General features: G+C 40.5%; 1 protein-coding gene across 4 annotated transcripts in view; it reads right to left on the bottom strand.

The window, feature by feature from the left end:
- The window catches only part of GRM8 (glutamate metabotropic receptor 8), a 583,772-nt gene that overhangs the window by 99,059 nt on the left and 465,791 nt on the right, over positions 1-18,922 (bottom strand). For all 4 annotated transcript variants that reach the window (XM_006266273.4, XM_059725916.1, XM_059725917.1 and 1 more), the window contains one exon: positions 8,886-9,022. In XM_006266273.4, the coding sequence (XP_006266335.1) occupies positions 8,886-9,022 (137 nt within the window). The remainder of the gene's footprint in view (positions 1-8,885; positions 9,023-18,922) is intronic.

The following is an 18,922-nucleotide window of genomic DNA, read 5'->3' as shown; positions in this document are numbered from 1 at the left end:
CTTATCTCTTCATACCTTCAAAAGATCTGGCAGTCTCTTCCTTGAGAATCACTGCTGTAGAGCTATCAAGTGTCTCATCAGATGTTCTTTTTTTAGTATTTAGCATTTTTTCTCATGAGGTGGAGTCACAGAAAAAAAACCACAGAGTCTCCAGGTTCTTTCATGCACTTATATAATTTGTATTTAACAAGTTAGAAAGAAAAAAGACAGTATAGTTTGAATTCCTAACTCTCAAAAAAGAATAGAGTGAGCTTAATTCTGATGCTCTCCTCCAGGAATAGACAAAGACTGGGCGCATCTACACATGCAATTAGCACATATCAATAAACTCTAGCATAGTTTGTGCTAGAGTTTATTTCTCGTAGGTGCAGCATTTGAATGCGTGCCAGGGACTGCAGCACATTCAACCAGTGTGGAGCAGCCCCAGGCTGCCAGGGGATGCAGGGGAGTCAGCCTGCCAGCTCAGGTGTGCTCCACCCTAGCTCAATGTGCTGCAGAGGGGCTGGTTGGGACACAAGGGTGCTCCAGTGTGGGGCTAGCTGGCAGGTAGCCCCTGCACTGAGCAACTTTGTGCACCAGCCAACCCCTGTCACCATATACACGTGTCTTTTGGTGCACATAACTACTATGCTGTAGGATAGTATTTGTCCTGGACAGTACTATCCTACAGCAAAGTTATTTAATATACTGTGCCCTAATACGGGTACACATGTAGATGGTGATGCTTTACTGTGGAGCTAATTAGTTAGCTCTGCAGTAAAATGCACATGTAGATGCACTCACCAAGTCCTGATTCACTTCCTCTTGCGAAACAGCTGCCTGTAATCTGGGTGACAACAATCTCTTTGGTTCACCGAACTCTTGGGTTTAAGGCCACCTCCTTCTTGTTATGATATTGAACACCATTCTACTAGTTCTTCACTCCCATGCCATTTTAATTTAAACCTTTCTTAGCTGAAAAACACTGCTAATCAAAATCAGAGAGAACTAGGCACAACCAAGTCACTTTGCAGCCTCTTACTCTGTGTGACCAAACATCTTATAATTGCTAGAAGGACCTTGGAAATGCATAATGCTATTTTACTTTGCTCTTCATTGTAGGTTCAACAGACCTGCTTGGCTATAAAATGTTAAGAACTGTGTCTAATAAATCCCATGACTTCACAGAATCTTGCAATTTTAAATATTTAGTTTTCCTTCCTCAAGGCTACAATGCTACCAAAGTTTTTGCTTTGGTTTTGATAGTCTCGATTAAGTACCAGATACTAGCAGACTTAAATTTTATGTCTAAGCAAAGCCCCTATATAACTTGGAAGAAGTTCAGATTTGAGTGATTTTTTTTTCAGCAAATAGGACATTCATCAAAAATGCAGATTTGAGAGGATAGAATCAAGTTTGAAATTTGAGTTAATTCAATAATCAGTTTTGACCTAAGAAAGATGAGGAAGTTTTTTGGGGGGATTGTTTTTGTTTCTGTTTTTTTAAGTCAAATTATTTTCATTTCACTATTTTTAAAACAAAACATTTTGACTTGCTTTTTCAAACCAGGGTTTTACTCTACAAAATTAACCTACATTTTAAAAATGAGTAATAAAAGAGGTAAAAAAAACCCAAAGAAAAAGAAACAATACAGTTGACTTCAGGTCAAAGCAAGAGTTCTGAGATTACATGAACTGAACTGAAAAAATTGTTATTCATATGTCTCTGAATTGGATGTTCTGTTTTAGGGCTATTTCTAGTTGCTACAATTGAGAGAGGCTGTCAGTTGACATTTCTACCTAGCACTTGTCTTACAACATGTACTGGTAAATAATCCAAGTTCTACAAGGAGATTCATTATTAATCATAAAAGGAAGTAGATTTCCAAATTCATAAATGCCAGGGACTTCAAGCTTGCTTCTAACAGCTTTCCTCCTGCGGAGATTACATGGATGAAAGCTCAAATTTGCTAAACCCACACATTTGCTGGGAAGTATTGGCCTGGTATGCAAAGTGCTGATGCAAAATCAATAAAACATTACATTTGTGGAAATAGTATTCCTTTCCTTTAAGTGTTTTTATTCATTATGAAAATCAGCTCCCTTATGGGGTAAAGTCTGTGCCTTTCAATGTTTGTTGTGAAATATCTCACCTCCTACTAGTAATAATGAAACAGAAATTTAAAAAAGGCATTTTTTGTCAAGGCCCACATGTTTTATTTCCTTCTCTCTTTTATCACAGTAATAAAAAAGAAACAAACATGTTGTGCCTTGTTACCATAAAGCCCCTTTTATGAAAGCCAGCTTTGGAGGCTAAAGAAACTTTGATGCTGGTGTGAACGTACCTTGCCAGATTCATGTACTTAGCACAACTGATTCATAGATTAATAGATTCATAGACTGTAAGGCTGGAAGGGACCTTGGAAGATTATGGGGTTGAGCCCCCTGCACCAGGGAGGAAAGACAACTGGGGTTAGGTGACCCCAGAGAGGTGACCGTCCAGTCTCCTCTTGAAGATTTTCAGGGTAGGCGATTGCACCACTTCTGGAGGGAGCTTATTCCACAGTCTGGACACCCTAGTTATGAAACAATTTTTCCTAATGTTGAGCCTGAAATAGTCTTCCAGGAGTTTGTGACCATTACTCCTAGTATTCCCCAAGGGTGTCCTGGTGAACAGTTGTTCACCAAACTCTTGATATACACCTCTGATGTAGCGGTAAGTTGCTACCAAGTCCCCTCTCAGCCTTCTCTTTTTCAGGCTGAAGAGTCCCAGATCCCTCAGCCTTTTCTCATATGGCTTGCCATGCAAGTCTCTGATCATATGGGTGGCTCTTCTCTGGACTCTCTGAAGCTTTACCACGTCCCTGTTAAAGTGCGGCACCCAGAACTGGACACAGTACTCCAGCTGCGGCCTCACCAATGCCCAGTAGAGTGGGAGAATCACTTCTTTGGTTTTGCTGGAGATGCACAGATTGATACATGTCAGAGTATTGATAGCCCTGCTGGCTACAGTGTTGCACTGCTGGCTCCTGTTCATACTGTGGTCTATTATTACCCCCAGGTCCTTTCAGTCACAGTGTTGGTCAGGTTGGCGTTGGCAAGCCTGTAGGTGTGCAGGGGATTGTTCATCTCCAGGTGGAGCACTTTACATTTCTTGAATGTCTAACTGAGGGTATAGACAAACATAACATTTGAACCATTCCAAAATATCAATGATTGGCAACTGGTTTATAACTGTGTGAAGGGCTATGGCTCCAACACTATGAGGTGGGAGTGAGCATCCAGCCTAGCATGCCTTAAAGTGGGCGGGTGGGGTGAAGAGCGCTCATTGGAGATCCCCAGGGTAGAGTGATCTATAGCTAGGGATGTTTTCTGCTTTCCCTTCTCTCTTAACATGAGTTAAATAAACTTCAGTAGCTTGCGGGGCTATTTAAAGGGCCAAGTGCAGACTGCCCAATATAAACCGGTCTATACCCATAACAGAATAGAAGTTCGGCACATAGACTGGATTAAACCTGGCAGAACCCAGTCTAAGATTTACTCCCCCCTCCCCCCAAGGGTGAATGTATGTTCTGTTTGCTACCAATATAAACAAAACCACTTACAGAAAACCACATACTTAGATCGATTTTGCCTTGGGCTTTTGAAATGTCTGTACCTAGCTAATGTGTCTACAAAACACTGAAACAGTTCACAGTGAACTGGTTCAAAATAGTACTTGATATTCCAGGTACACTTTTGATCCAATGAAAGAATATTTAAAACAGTATAACAGGCTTATATATCTGTCCACATCAGGTTTAAATCACATATAAATCATTCTAAGTGTTATGTGTGTCAATGCCCTTAAAATCACGCTTGATGGCTGATTTGATGTCTTTACCCATCTGCATTCAGAGATATCTGCTAAAGAAGCAGTGTAAAACTTAAGGCCTGAAGAGTTGTGTTGTGTGGCCCAGGGTGCTGGTAGAGGGGCTATGAATTTGGGATGGATACTACTGCCAAAATTTAGGACATGGAGCCCCATTTATAGTGTGTATTGGTAGCAGGAGTGAGTGGCAGCTACACTAACCCCTGTAGCTATTGCTGCATCCAGATCCAGATCCAAGGGGAGCATCTACACATGTGCCTGACTGCACAGTTGTTACTGCACAGTCATTTAGTGTTTGCTTAGCAACTACTAAATGTGCAGTAACTCTGGTACTGCACAGTCCTGGTGCCACACGGGTCATTTCTGACCCTACTGAGCAGTAGCAATGAGCTACTGTGTAGTAGCAATGAGCTACTTCACAGTAGCGGTGGCATCACGATCATGCCCACTGACACTATGTCACTGTAGCTCATCACTACAGCGATGTAGCATCTCATGTAGAGGTGCCCAAGGAGCCTTACAGTCCAGAGGGGGGATTGATTTGTGCTGAAAGTGCTGTGCTGTGCTGTGCTGAAAGTGAAGGATGTCTAAAAGTGAGATGTGTAAACAAAACCAAACTTTTCACTGTTATTTTATTAAAGTTTATATTTAGAAGCCAGCAATTTTTTTTTATTATGATTTCTGTCTACTATTTGATAGCCACTGCACTTCCATATTGTACTGTCAGGTTTAAAGTGAGCATTCTTGTTGGGAGAACTGGTTCATTATTGAGAAATGAAGTCCCTGTATCTGCTAGGTATAGCTGCTGCAGAGAAAATCTGAAAGTCAGTCTGCCTGAAGGAAAGAATGAATATTACTGAGGACTACAGGGAGAATCCAGGATCATAACTAGAAGGAACTCTGAAGCCAGTGAAGTCTGCTGACAGACAGACCCATAGGGAGCCAGATATAGAGTCTTTATCTAGCTAAAGTCAACATTTTCTGCCTAAAGGGAAAGCTGGTATTGTACCAATAGAGGGACAAGTTTGAAGTTTAACCACAAGAACCCTGAGGTGGCAGCAGAAACTTCTGAAGAACCAGTCACCAGCAGAGGAATCCAGAGGGTCCAGTTCAGAGTCAGGACTAGAAAAGAGGAATGTCTGATGAGCTGCAGGATGTACGACAGAGAGATCCCATAGACAAAACTTGACCAAAACAACCCAACCTTAGGCTATTGCCTTGACCAAAACAACCCTGCCTTCTACTCATTTCAAGTCTGTTTCAATAGCATAAAATACAGAAACATTGGAATCTTTCATTACACTTAACCTTAGTAATTACAATAAATAAAAATTATTTTGAAAAAGCAATCTAATTGTCCAAAGAAAAGGACCACACTTGATACACGAGTTATTTTAGGAATTTTTACTACTTGTAGGAAATTTAGTATCCTACTCAAAAAGCACAGCTATGGGATATATGGAATAAGTACATAATATTAACACTTCAATATGAAGTTAAAATATCTGTTGAAGTTGGAGCAGACAATATGAAAGAGTGTGTATGGGTGACATTTAGTTAATACTAGTCATTCGTAAAAAATCAGTCATTTAATATGAAGGCATGTAATGTATCTTCCTTAACTAGTAGCTAATATCTAGGAAAAGGAGAGAAGGAGTGGAAAGGGTGTTGGAATGAAAACAGAGATGTCCCTGACAGTTCAGTAATGTAAAGAAGAAGTCTTTTATCTTAGCAATATATTGCCTTTGATCAATACTTAATATACTCATTGACTTCCCTGTAGGTTTGTTCTACTGTGAATCAAAGTCGTAATATGGTTTGTAGTGTGATGATTCTCAGTGCTAGTAATCTCCAATAAAGGTTACCCAGTTATATTAAATTTAGTATGGTGTAATATAAATGTAGGATTTTTACAAAGGGTAATCAAATGGATAAAATATTACTTGCATATGTATGAAATAAATAATAGAATACAGCAATAAAACTTAAATCTATCCTCACATAAACTTTTTTCTCCTGTGCACTATAGTGCCTATGGACCAAGTGAGGATTTGTATCCAATGCGTTAAACACTATGAAAACAAATTATTTTAAAAAGCGATCTCATCAACAGGGAGTTCACAATGTAAGAATCAGGCAAGGTACAGCAGTCAGAATAAGCCACAAATGAGGAGAAACTAGTAGACAGAGGGAGACAGATAAATGGGTGGGGAAGATTATAGTAGTGACAGGTGTTTCTATATAACTCAGTCATAATAGTGGTCTCAGTACTGTGATGTGGTTGCCAGGTTAGCCATCTATTTCACAGACCTTTATGACTGGCACATGGCATGCATACATAAAACAGAAAAGAACCAATAGTACCCACAGTACTGAAAAGCTGAAAACTGAAGAGAGCTTTAATAATTTTTTTCTGGGAGAACATATGAATTAAGTTAAAGTTAAAAGGAAATTCAAGGGAATAATTTAAATACTTAACGTATAGATATATATGTTTCCTCATTTAAGCTATTTAACTTGCTATCAAAACTTTAGCATTATATAACATTCTGGAACCTATCCCAAAATAGTCATGAGCAAAAGTTCTATTTCATTTTATAGTTTTTATATTTTCCAGAAATGATTGCTCAGCACTTCCCTCTCAACTCCTGTATTTTCCTTATATTGCTCTGCTGACTAGTACAAAGTAGTACAAAGTGGCTGCGTTTACATGAGACACTGATTGAGCAGTAGCCCATGACTACTATGCAGTAGTGTTGCGTGGCAGAAACTATGATGCAGCACTCCTGTGGTGCAGTAGTCTCGGGCTACTCTACAGTCAGCATCACAAAAAAGCCATTCGGTGGTGCTGATTCTGGTTACTGAGCAGTCATTTAGTACTTGTATAAGTATTTTATGATTTGTTTATACAAGTACTAAATGAATGCACAGTAACGACTGTGCAGTCAGTGACTTGTGCAAATGCAGCCAGTATGTAGTCCTCCACACAAGGCTACTGGAAGATGATAGAACTACTTATAAAAGTTTTCATATTGGTAGCATACTTTTGTACCCCAGAAATAAACAGGTGGTACCTTACCAAGCAAGTCTTGTAAATATGGTAAAGTTGCTTATCACAGTTTTCCTTAAGAAATGAGAAGCCATGGTATGGATTGCTTTTTGTAGCACACCAATAATTATTTTAAAATACTCTCCAAGGAGCAATCATTTGTAAATATTAAGAGCATTATTTCTGATACTATTTTGAGCTTGTTATATAGAAAACCAGAATTGTGGGAAATCTTTTTTGAGGGTTGAATGATACCACTCAGCAAACACTAATCTGATTAAATCTCTCATTGGTGTACATAACACCAGAAATGCATCTGGTACTTCCTGAAGATGGAGCGAGTTGGATAATTTGGTCTGAAGAAGAGTGGGAGGGAAGATTGCAATAAAGAGGATGACTAGGAACTGTTCTCTTTCTCCCAGGGGACAGAACAAAAAGTAATGGGCTTTAAATTGAAACAAGGAAAATGTATTAGTCATTAGGGCAAACTTTCTAACTACTAGGGTGATTAAGCATTAGAACAGATCACAAAAATGTATATTATTGGAAGTCTTTAATCTTTTGATGCAAGTATTCATCTGGGGTGGTCTAGACAGGGATGATGACTTGTTCTAAATGACCTCTTAACTTCCTTTTCAGACCAAGTCTGGATAGTTGCAAAAGCTTAAACAATAGTTTGTGTTCACATTGAAACCGGATAAAATTCCTTGTTTTCAGGTTCAGATATGAAATATTCCTAGACTTTACTAATCATCATGTACAACAGCTACTGGTAGTAAATATGGTACCTCAGGACATGAGTCTGAACTGCTTCTTGTACATGCTGAATTGCTAAACAACTAAAACAGCAATGGAAACAGTCTGCTGTGTGTGTGTTTTTGTACAAATGTATCTAAATTCCAAATTTACAATATACATATATAGGCAAGGCTTTGCTCCAGCCTCTCACTTTTCATATTCAGCAGTTCTTATTTTCACATTTCAGAAGTAGTGTGTTAGGGCTGTGTGAACCTTCAGTTGCTGATTCGATTTGGAGGAGATTCGGCCCGATTCGGCAGCTGAATATCTGAATCCAAATCAAATCAGGAGACCCATTCATCTCTCCAAATCAAATTGGAAGCCTCTGATTTGATTTGGAGAGATTCGATGATTCGGACATAGACACAGCTTTTAATGTTTTTTCTGCATACCTCAAGCTATCAGATGGCTTGTGAATGCTGAGATGGTGAGGCAGATGGAGCATCTCACAGGAGCATGGGTGAGGCTCCCAGCGTGCTTGGCGGTGGACCCAGAAGTGGACCACAAGCACTTCCAGTCCGCTTCCAGGTCCACCGTGGAGCATGCGGGGGACACCCCCCGGTCCCCCCGGCTCAGTGACTGTTGCCTCCTGGGTTCGGAAGGGCACCTGGGGTCCCCTGTGGCTGATCACTGAACTGGGGGGGGGGGGGGCTCTCTGCCACACGCTCGGTGGCAGACCAGAAGTACTTCCAATCCACTTCCAGGTCTGCCACCGAGCATGTGGGGGGCCCCCCCACACTCCTGTGGGACGCTCCATCTGCCCCTCCATCTCAGCGTTCATGAGCAGTGCCTGGTACCTCATAGTATGTAGATAAACATATAAAGCTGGGTCTATCACTGAATCGCTGATTCTCCAAATCAGAATCATATCTTCAGATTTGGACTCGGTCAAATCAAATTGAGACAGTGATCTGAATCAGTTAATCAAATCACTGTCCCCCAAATTGGGCCGAATCCAAATCCAAATTGAATATGGCCCGCTTTTTACACACCTATAGCGTATCCTTGTATTTCATTTTCATATTGGTGATCTAAAGTAAAGAAAGATATTCTTGTGGCTCTCTCGCTTAAGACAGGATGGGAAAAAACTTACTGATGCCAATCATCAAAAATAACTTACTTTTTATGTAATGTTAAATAGAAGTTCAAATACATTTGAGTAACAACAATGTAAAAACCAGCTACTTACATTTAGATGAAGTTGATTAGCCCACTGACCAATCACTTTGTATTCTGCACTTTTGTTGATGATCTGATATTGAAAAATATCATAGCGCCCAGGAGCATCTCCATTTTCATTGAAAATAACAGGTGTTCCAGCACTCCCTATAAACAAAGTTGTAAAACAATTGAAATACAGTCCATGCACAAATAGTCTTGTAAAGCTATCTGGGGGGGTTTCTTATGTGTTTTTTTTTTTTTAAAGAGACAATGTGTTTTAATCACATCGAGCAAGGTTTTTTATGGAATGCTGTCATATTATAATAAATCTAACAACTTTAAAAGACAACAGATGATAGTATTGGAATCATAGAGTAAACTGTCTGTTTTACCAACTAACCAAGCCAAATTACAAAAACAAATGATCAGCAAAGTTTTCTTTGTTGCTTTAATATTAGGGAACTATGATATAAACCATGACTCTGCTAAAATCAATGGAAAAAATGCCAAGGAGTCAAGGTTTCCTTTGAGGAGTCAAGATTTCACTTAAGTTCTTTAATACAATGCAGTGCAGTACATACCAGAATCTCTCTGAATCTGCTTGGCTGAGAACCCCTTCTCATGGGAGAGTACTCATCTTAGCATAGCCATAAACTTCACTTCCTAGCAAATGAGATACTCTGAGAATGGCAAAGGCTTTTGGCTGGCATGTTGCTGAGTTCTGGTGGTTCTCAGCTGGCAGAAGGTCCCTTTGGAACCCTTGCCATGTAGCATAGGTTAATGAAACCTTTATGAAGTCAATGGAATTAAATCAGTATAAATCAGGCCCAGAGGTATTTTGGTGGTCATGATGGGCAAGAAAGATATACTGTAGTGATGGAAAATGTCCAGTACCTCCACTGTGTAAAAGAATGCAAAACCAAACACAGTATAGGTGTGGGGAGGGAAAGCCATTAGGGATGCAGTGCCTATGAATGTAGGTAACTACATTTGTAGGATATATATGTTAAAAGGCTGATGGGCCCAGGGTGAATAATGTTGTAGCTTGATACCTAAATCCGAGGAGGAAATCAGAGGTGCTCCAAATGCAGAACTGCATTTTGGTGGACACTGATATGGACTGTACTGGCTTTGTTTTGTGAAAATCTCACAACAGTACTGTAAGTTCATACTGGAGATCTCCAAAAATCAGTTCAAATTGCACAAATTTGTTCTTATTTCACTAATTTCAAGATCACATTATGATAATTTATCAGCAGGCTTCTAACAAAGTCTTTGAAGAGCAACAAGAAAACTAGGGCTTTCTGTATTTTAAATTCTGTGTGGTTATACTGCAATGAATTATACTGCACAATCTGTCACCATCTTTACCACATTTCTAATACACTCCAGCTGCCTCATAGTATATGGTCTAGAAAATTATGGTCTAGGAATGTGAGATCTGTTTTGCATAAACTAAAAAAAAAGTTGTGAATCTTTACTGATCTTTCAAACTACATTTCTGCAGAAGTTCAAATACATTCATAGTGTGAGAAATTTAATCCAGCAATCGTACGGTTAACTATACGGTAATAGCAATCAGGGGAGCATGCACAATTTTAACCATCTCAGAAGCCTCTAAAAGAAAATGACCTTTTAGCCATGGGAGCATGTGCAGTAAAGTTGGTGGTAAATCCTGAGGTAAATGCAATGTCACTTTGACTGACAGCAAGATTGTAACCAATTATATGAGTGACAAGTGGCAAAGCTGATCTGATTGGACGACACTGAGTGGCATGATGTGAAGTATGAGGAACTATAAAAGGAGCATGTGGTGAGAGACTTGCGTGTGGCAAGGAACTTGTGATTTGATTTGTGATGTGAGAATAGGCAGAGACATTTGGTATTTTTGAGGGGGAGGGGGGATAACCTCCATTTTTGTGGCCTTCTGCTGTTCTCATTCCTGTCCTTGTCCGTTCATGGAGATCTGGGGATCTCCGTGTAATTGTAAGGCTTGTGTCTGAGTGTCTTGTGAGACCAGTTGTTGTGCTACTCCAGGACCTAGTGTGCACTTGTGAAAAAGCCTTACTTTGTTTGCGTCTCTCCAAGGTAGAGAAGGAGAAGAGCAGAGCCTTGGCCTGTTGGTTAGTGTGTAGCTATGGAAACCTAGCTGGTGATGAGTGGCCTGTAAAGTTGTTGAGCCCATAGGGACCAACCATAGTGCTAGTAAATCATTTAAGTGATTGTCAGCTTTACAGAAGCAGTTATATCCCTCGTGTATATATATGTTAGCAGCTTTTATTATTATAACAATTGATGCTATTAATAAACGTTACATTATTTTTGCACTTGATATCATTGGCTAACACACTAATATTCCACAGAACCAAGCTGGGTCCTGAGCCAGTGGTGCCATTTGGTGCTATTGGTCAGCTTGGGTTAACCTCTAACCCTGCCTATCCCACTTTCCAAGTCCAGTGAGGGTGGGTTATAGATTCCTACAAAATCCTCCTGCAGCACATTTATTAATTCATTTTTTATTTTGTTCATTTGGTAATTGCTTTCTTTACCTGTTCTGGTACCAAAATACAAGTGGAAAGTCTGTATTTCCATAATGAATGCAACCCCCTAAGAAAACTTCCATTTGTAAGATCTTTAGGCCTATTTTAAAGCTACCTTCCCACTTTTATAGCTGCAACGGTTGGGGAGGACTTTCCCCTGTGATTTGCACAGTCCACAAAATTGCAGCCCAGCATCACATCATAGTGAGACTGCTACCAAGCTGCTCTCTCTTTAGAAGAACCAAAAGATGATAGGACAAAAACTCAACAAACGATGATGGAAAAATAATTTACATAGGTATACCAGGTGCTCTATCACATGCCAACAAGAAAAGATTTGGGCTCCCTTCATAAGGTGTAAGAAACTTGACTGCTGGGTTTCCATGATAAAAGTTCCAAAGGACAAAGATATACGCGCATCTGGACTGACCTCCTGAGTTTTGCCCATCCCTAATGAATCTCTGTTAACTGTCAGTTTCCAGACAGCCTTATAATGTCACTCCTGTGAATGGCTATGGATCCCTTAAAGGTTCTCTGGCTCCATAGCAACTTTGAGCAGTTATCTGCTGCATATATATGCCTTCAAAGCATTGCATACACATTGGAAATCCTGCCCCAAAATACAGTACTTCCCCCAATCTGATGAAAAGAAGGATCTTCTGTAGCTCTGAGCGGAACACTGCTGAGCAGTTCTGATTCCATCCAATTGAAGGCAATGCATATTATCCAGGTAATTCCAATACAAAAGGAGATACTACATTTTATGAAGCCTAAAGAATCATCTTCTATCATATGTATAAAGAAATAATGTAGAACTAAAAATTCTCCCATTCCTCTTGTTTTCTTCCTACAGTATTAAAGACTCTTCTTGATAAACTAGCACAGGGGTTTTCAAACTTTTTGAATCATTGCAACCCCCTGGCAGTCAGATGCGGAGCAGTGTACCCCCAGCTGGAAGAGGGGAGGGAAGGGGGGAGGTCATAGCCAGACCCATAGCGGTGGCAGCCACCATGTGTGAGTTTCCCCTATCCCCTACGTTCCGGTGTGTGGGCAGCACCTGCACAGCAGTGTGGGGATAGTGCGTGGCAGTGCTCTATCCCCGCCCACGTGTACCCCCTAGGACCTTCCCATGTACCCCCAGTTAACGTCCCCTGAACTAGCATATTAGCTAAGTACTGAAGTAATGAACTTATGACCAATTTTTGAATTCTTGAAAACTCAGCTCAGTTTAAACAGTTTATGCAAGTCTGAACTGTTATTTTTAAATATAAATAAATAAAATGCATGCATGGGTTTAATATATGGAACAGGTGAAAATGGAGGTAAAGATAAAAAAAAGTGTTTATTTTAAATGCAATACACTACTGGCAAGGAAGAGTTTTACAGTAAATAATGCTTTAGGATGGGATATTTAGATATTAAATGTCCAGATCCACCTTAGAAGGCATTTTGGCATATAAATCTACCACTGAGGTACCACTGACACTGAAAACTGCTTTTCAACAGCTGGCTAATCCCATTATTAACTGAGCTTCTTCCAACAGGCATGTGCACTGACACCACCCCACATCTCATAAACTGCTTGGAGGCCTAGTTCAAGCTCAAGGCATGAAATCCTTAAGAATCAGATTTTCACACTAGGCATTCTCCACTTGTCTTGCCCGTGGGGCCCAATTAGGTATATGTACTCTGAGTACAGTACGAGCAGAGGACAGTCAGGACTGGCATGGGTGTCCCAGGCCATGCCTACTTGTTAAACTTCTCATGCATAGAAGTAATTCCTTTAGTAGGGCCATCCTGTTTCTGTAGAAGCAGTGTAGCCAGGGATTCATGAAATACTGCAGGGTAGCTATTTTAGTATGGGGGTGGGCTAACTGGCACTGTTGTTCAGCAGTGCTAATTAGCTTATCTGACATGCTGCTTTCATGCTCGGAAGTAGCCTGTATGAGGTAGTGTAATATGCTTGAGAGAGACACCCTAAGACATGGTAAGATTACTTTGTAAACATGGCCACAGTGGTTAGGATTCACCTGGGATGTTGAATAGCAGAGTTCATACCTCTGTGCCACCTTATATTAAGCACAGAATTGAATCTGTCAGACATATTCTTGGTGAATTTCCTAACTGCCATGCTATTGGTAGATAGCAGATGGTGGATCCCTGTCAATATTTCCTTTTGGGGTTCATAAAATCACAAGAAAATTAGGGTTGGAAGGGACCTCAGGAGGTCATCACCGAAGGCTGAAAACCCCTGTGCTAGTCCAACCCCGTGCTCAAAGCAGGACTATCCCCAACTATATTATCCCAGCCAAAGTTTTGTTTATCCAGCTCTTAAAAACCTCCAAGCACGGAGATTCCACAACCTCTCTGGGTAGCCTGTTCCAGTACTTTACTACCCTCCTAGTCAGAAAACTTTTCCTAATATTAAACCTAAACTTCCCTTGCTGTAATTTAAGACCATTGCTCCTTGTTCTGTCATCTGCCACCACTGAGAATAGCCTAGCTCCAGCCTCTTTTGAATCACCCTTCAAGTATTTGAAGGCTGCTATTAAATCCCCTTTCAGTCTTCTCTACTTCAGACTAAATAAACCCAGTCATATACTCCAGCCCCTAACCATTTTCCTTGCCCTTCACAGGACTCCAATTTGTCCACATCCCTTCTGTAGTAGGGGGTCCAAAACTGGACAAACTACTCTAGGCGTGGCCTTACCAGTGCCAATTACAGGGGAATAGTCACTTCCTTTTATCTGCTGGCAATGCCCCACTAATGCAACCCAGTATGCCATCAGATGTCTTCGCAACAGGGGCACGCTGTTGGCTCATATTCAGTTTACTGTCCACTGTAACCCCCAGGTCCTTTTCTGCAGCACTACTGCTTAGCCAGTCAGTCCACAACCTGTACCTTTGCATGGGAGAGTTCCATCTTAAGTGCAGGACTTTGAACCTCATAACATTTCTTTTGGTCCAATCCTCTAATTTCTCTAGGTCTCTCTGTATCTTAGCTCTACCCTCCAGCATATCTACTACTCCTCGCAGTTTGGTATCATCTGCCAACTTGCTGCGGGTACACTCCATCCCATTTTCCAGATCATTGTTCTACTTTGGATAAACAGTTAAGTATTTGTTGGACTTGGACTCAAGTTACATATGACTGCTGTAACCACTGGGCTACAAAGTCAGACTCTGGCTTTTATGACCCAATTTTAAGAAAAAATATTTATATAAATGAAGCAACTCTAACAGGAAAGATAGATAGATCCATTCCTGAATATCCAATAGTATGCTTGGTTAGGAAATTCAGGTGGGATATGTAAGTTCCAATCTTTGTTATAGATTAAAAAGGGCTGATTTGAATCAAGGTCTCCCATATTCCAGGACTGTTCTACCCATTATAGTACTGATTAGTCTAAGACATCTGTCTGATTATGTCTCTCTCCAGTTTCTTAAATCAAGAAAACCAAGCTAAGGGTCAGCTCCAGCAAAGAGTTTATGGCTGAGGAGCCTAAAGAAAAGGAAGGAGTGTATTCAGCTAGGTGAACGTCTTAGGTACCTACCTAAGCCCCTTCCCCTTTCCTCTGCATTTTGTTCCTGGCCAAATTAAGTGTCTCTCTTCTCACCTAATCTCCTAGGATGCCTTTCTAAGGTTTGTCCCCTTCTTGGTACATTATCTGGGAAGTCTGAACAGCAATTAGATATTGCAACACCTATGTACTTTTGAGGATCTACTCTAGTTTAATAAACATGTAACAGGCAGATCGACAAATACAATAGTGTTACATTAATTAACTGTATGTAAAGTTTAAATATACATTTGGGAATACATCATCAGTTAATAGTAATAATTTTTACAAGAGTTAAGAAATGGTATATGTTTGTAGAAGGAGGAGAGCAGATAAAACAACATATGCTCACATAAAGATAATGGCTGACTCTGATAGACAGGCTTGTATTTATTGAGTTGGTTTCCATGTCATCCTCAAAAAAGCTCAGAACAGCTTAAAATAAAAGCAAGTCATAAAAACACATTAAATAAATGATAAATCATTCCCCCAGACAATACCCCAAATCTTATCCCACCTTCAAAAAGCTTACCCAAATAGGAAGGTCTTATACCACTGTCAAAAAAAGATCCAAAAATATTGCAGGGGTCAACCTTTTTTAAATTTAATTGGCTTGTTTTAGAGAGAAAAGCTGCTAAATGCTATCAACAGTCCTCGGTTTCCTTACAGGAGCACTTTTAATGACTAATTTACTGCTTTGGGGGTTTGATGCAAATGCTAAAAATGACTGTGATGATAAATTGTGTCAGTGTCACTTACAGATAATTCTAACCTTCCTGTAGCAGATTTAGCATGGTGCTTCCCCTGCTAGTTCATCAGACTTCAATCCCTTCCTACACTTGTGACAATGAAGTGACAAGCTGTGGGGGGTTTTTAGGTGTTTATACAGAAAGATTTCTTCATTTAAGCACAGATACAGTATTAACTGACCTAAACAGAAAATTGCAGGGAGCATTATGGCTTAAAACAAAAATTCTCTTCACATTAAGCCATTCTGGAATCCTGCTGTGGTTTATAGGATCATCTTTCATTATCATTAATTTATATAATCTGTCTTGAGTGCTAAGGTTTTTTTTATAGTTTTGCTTTTAAATTAACTGTTGAAAACAACAAAGAAAATGTCTAATGTACATGAATTAAAATGGGATTGGTGAAGGAGAAAAGGAAGAGCTCTTTTTTGAACTTACAGCACTTAGAATTCCCCAAAGAGCAGGGTGTATCTTAAAAATTAAAGAGGAGCCATTTGTCACTGTTATGCATTTCAATGAGACAGATGAAATAGGAGGTTTAAATGAAATCAACACAAAGAGAAGAGAGGATTTGTTAAAACATTTAATACTTGGTTAAGGGATAGAAACACCAAAGAATTATCAACAATTAAGCAGAACTAAAGGAGTCTAATTTGTGAATGTTAGGCTGGCAGAAAGAAGTACCATGAACACTGTTTCTAGTTATGTAAGACTTAGTAATAAATTAAGCTATTATCTATTCTATCCCCATACAGTAGATCATTTTCAAACAATGAACAATACGGTTTCTAAAACAGCAAACAATTATTGTCTTACATCTAATAAAAATCTGCATTTAAAAAGAAAGCATCTCTCATAGCATTATTTCTCTATAATTATTGATTTTGAGCCAAAGACATTGAAAGATGCTCTTATATGGTGAGCCAAATCCTGGTCATTCTTATCTGACTACATGAAATTGGGTCACAGGTAATTAGGAAGGTGCAAAAAGTATATAATATACTGACTGGATCTTTACATACCTGTTTGCATGTTCCCCAGGGGCTGACTCAGAGAAGATAAAGACTCTGTGCTACAGCAAACTAGAAGTGATTTCCTTTACGTACCTGGTGAAATGCTGTGTTTTAGGACACACAGACACAAGGGCTAGGGACAGACATTCAAAAAGCCTGAGCCTGAATTGATTCAATCTTTGCAGGTTAGTCTAACTGCACAGACATAGATTTGATAGACTTTATAGACATTAGGGCTGGAAGGGACCTCATAAGATCATCGGATCCAGCCCCCTTCCCAAAGGTCAGGAAGTCAGTTAGCGTCAAAGGATCCCAGAAATATAAGCATCCAAATGTTTCTTAAAAGTGTCCAGAGTAGGTGCTTGCACCATCTCTGGGGGGAGTCTATTCCAGGCTGTGGGGGCTCAGACAAAAAAGAATTTTTTCCATAACTCCAGCCTAAAACAGTCTTGCAGGAGTTTGTGACCATTGGACCTTGTCATCCCTTGGCATGCTCTGGTGAACAGGCATTCCCCCAGACCCTGATGCACACCCTTTATGTAATTATAGGCTGCCACCAAGACAGCCGTGAACCTGTGCTTCTCCAAGCTGAAGAGTCCCATGGCTCGTAGCTTCTCTTCATAAGGCCTGTTCTCTTTCCCTTTGATCATGCATGTGGCTCTCCTCTGCACTCTTTCAAGCTTCTCCACATCCTTCCTGAATTGTGGAGCCCAGAATGCAGTACTCCAGCTATGGCCTCACCCAGGCCAAGTACACCAGGAGGATGACATTCTGAGTCCTGCTTGAGATGCATTGGTAGATGCAACCAGAGTTTTGCTCACTTTGTTGGCTGTAGCATTGCACTGGTGATTCATGTCCATCTTATGGTCACTCATGACCCCCAAGTGTCTTTCAGTCAAGGTGCTAGTGAGTGTAGCATTGCCAAGCCTGTAAGTGTGACTTGGGGGGAGGAGGGGATTTCCCCCCTCCCCCCAGGTTCAGCACCTGGCATTTCTTCATATTGAATGCCATCAGGTTTTCATCTGCCCACCTTGAAAGTCTATCGAGGTTGATCTGGATCACCAGCCTATCCTCAAGTGTGGATGTTCTTCCCCGAAGTTTGGTATTGTTAGCAAACTTAGCCAGTCTGCTTCTGACACCAAAGTCCAGATCGTTTATAAAGACATTAAAGAGTACAGGTCCAAAAACGGAGCCTTGGGGGATACCATTGGTCACTGAGTCCCATGTTGATTCGGTTCTGTCAGCTACCATTCTCTAGGTCTGACCTTGGAGCCAGTTCCCCAGCCATTGGACTGTAGTGTTGAAGTTGCCCAATTTTTCCAAGAGGACACCAGGTCAAAGGCTTTTTTAAAGTCCAAATATATTATATCAACCTCTTCCCCTTTGTCCAGGTGATACATCACCTGGTCACAGAAGGAAATGAGATTGGTCAGGCAAGACCTACCCGCAACAAAGCCATGCTGGCTACCCCTCAGAATGTTGCCTTCTGTTAGCCTATCAAGAATGGTTTCTTTGATAATTTTTTCCAAGATCTTTCCAGGGACCGAGGTCAAACTGATTGGCCTGTAGTTTCCTGGATCTTCTTTCCCTTTCTTGAAGAAAGGCACCACACTGGCCCTCTTCCAATCTTCAGGTACTTTACCCAAGTGCCAAGAGTTCTCAAATATCCTTGCCAGTGGCCATGCTACAGTGTCTACCACTTCCTTTAGAACTCTTGGGTGCAATCTATCTGGAGCAGTTAATTTGTGAGTGTCCAGCCTCTCAAGGTGCTCCCTCACAAGATCTACACCAATGGTGGGCATATATTCATCCTCACCCTGATCATCCTGCATCATGTTAGGTAGGTTGGTACCTTTGGGCTGGTAAAAAACTGATGCAAAGTAATCATTAAGCAGATTGTTTTTTTCCTGGGTGTCGGTTGTCAGCTGCCACAATTGGTTTAGCAGGGATTCAATGTTATCCTTGTTTTTCTTCTGACTTCCCACGTATCTGACGGAGGACTTTTTGTTGTCCTTGATTCATGTAGCCAGTTTGAATGTGGTTGCAGCCTTGGCTTTCCTAGTTCACTCCCTACAGGTGGGGACCAGTGCAGAATACTCCTCTGTAGTGGTGTTTCCTGTATTCCATCCTTTATAAGTCTATCTTTTTAGATGTAGAAGGTTTATTAGTTCCCTGTTGAGCCAAGGGGGTTGCTGAGCCCTTC

Source organism: Alligator mississippiensis, chromosome 4 (genome assembly GCF_030867095.1).
Source record: "Alligator mississippiensis isolate rAllMis1 chromosome 4, rAllMis1, whole genome shotgun sequence".
In the NCBI taxonomy this organism is placed as follows: Eukaryota; Metazoa; Chordata; order Crocodylia; family Alligatoridae; genus Alligator; species Alligator mississippiensis.
The sequence above is the reverse complement of the archived record's forward strand: the minus strand, read 5'-3'. Positions and strand labels throughout refer to the sequence as shown.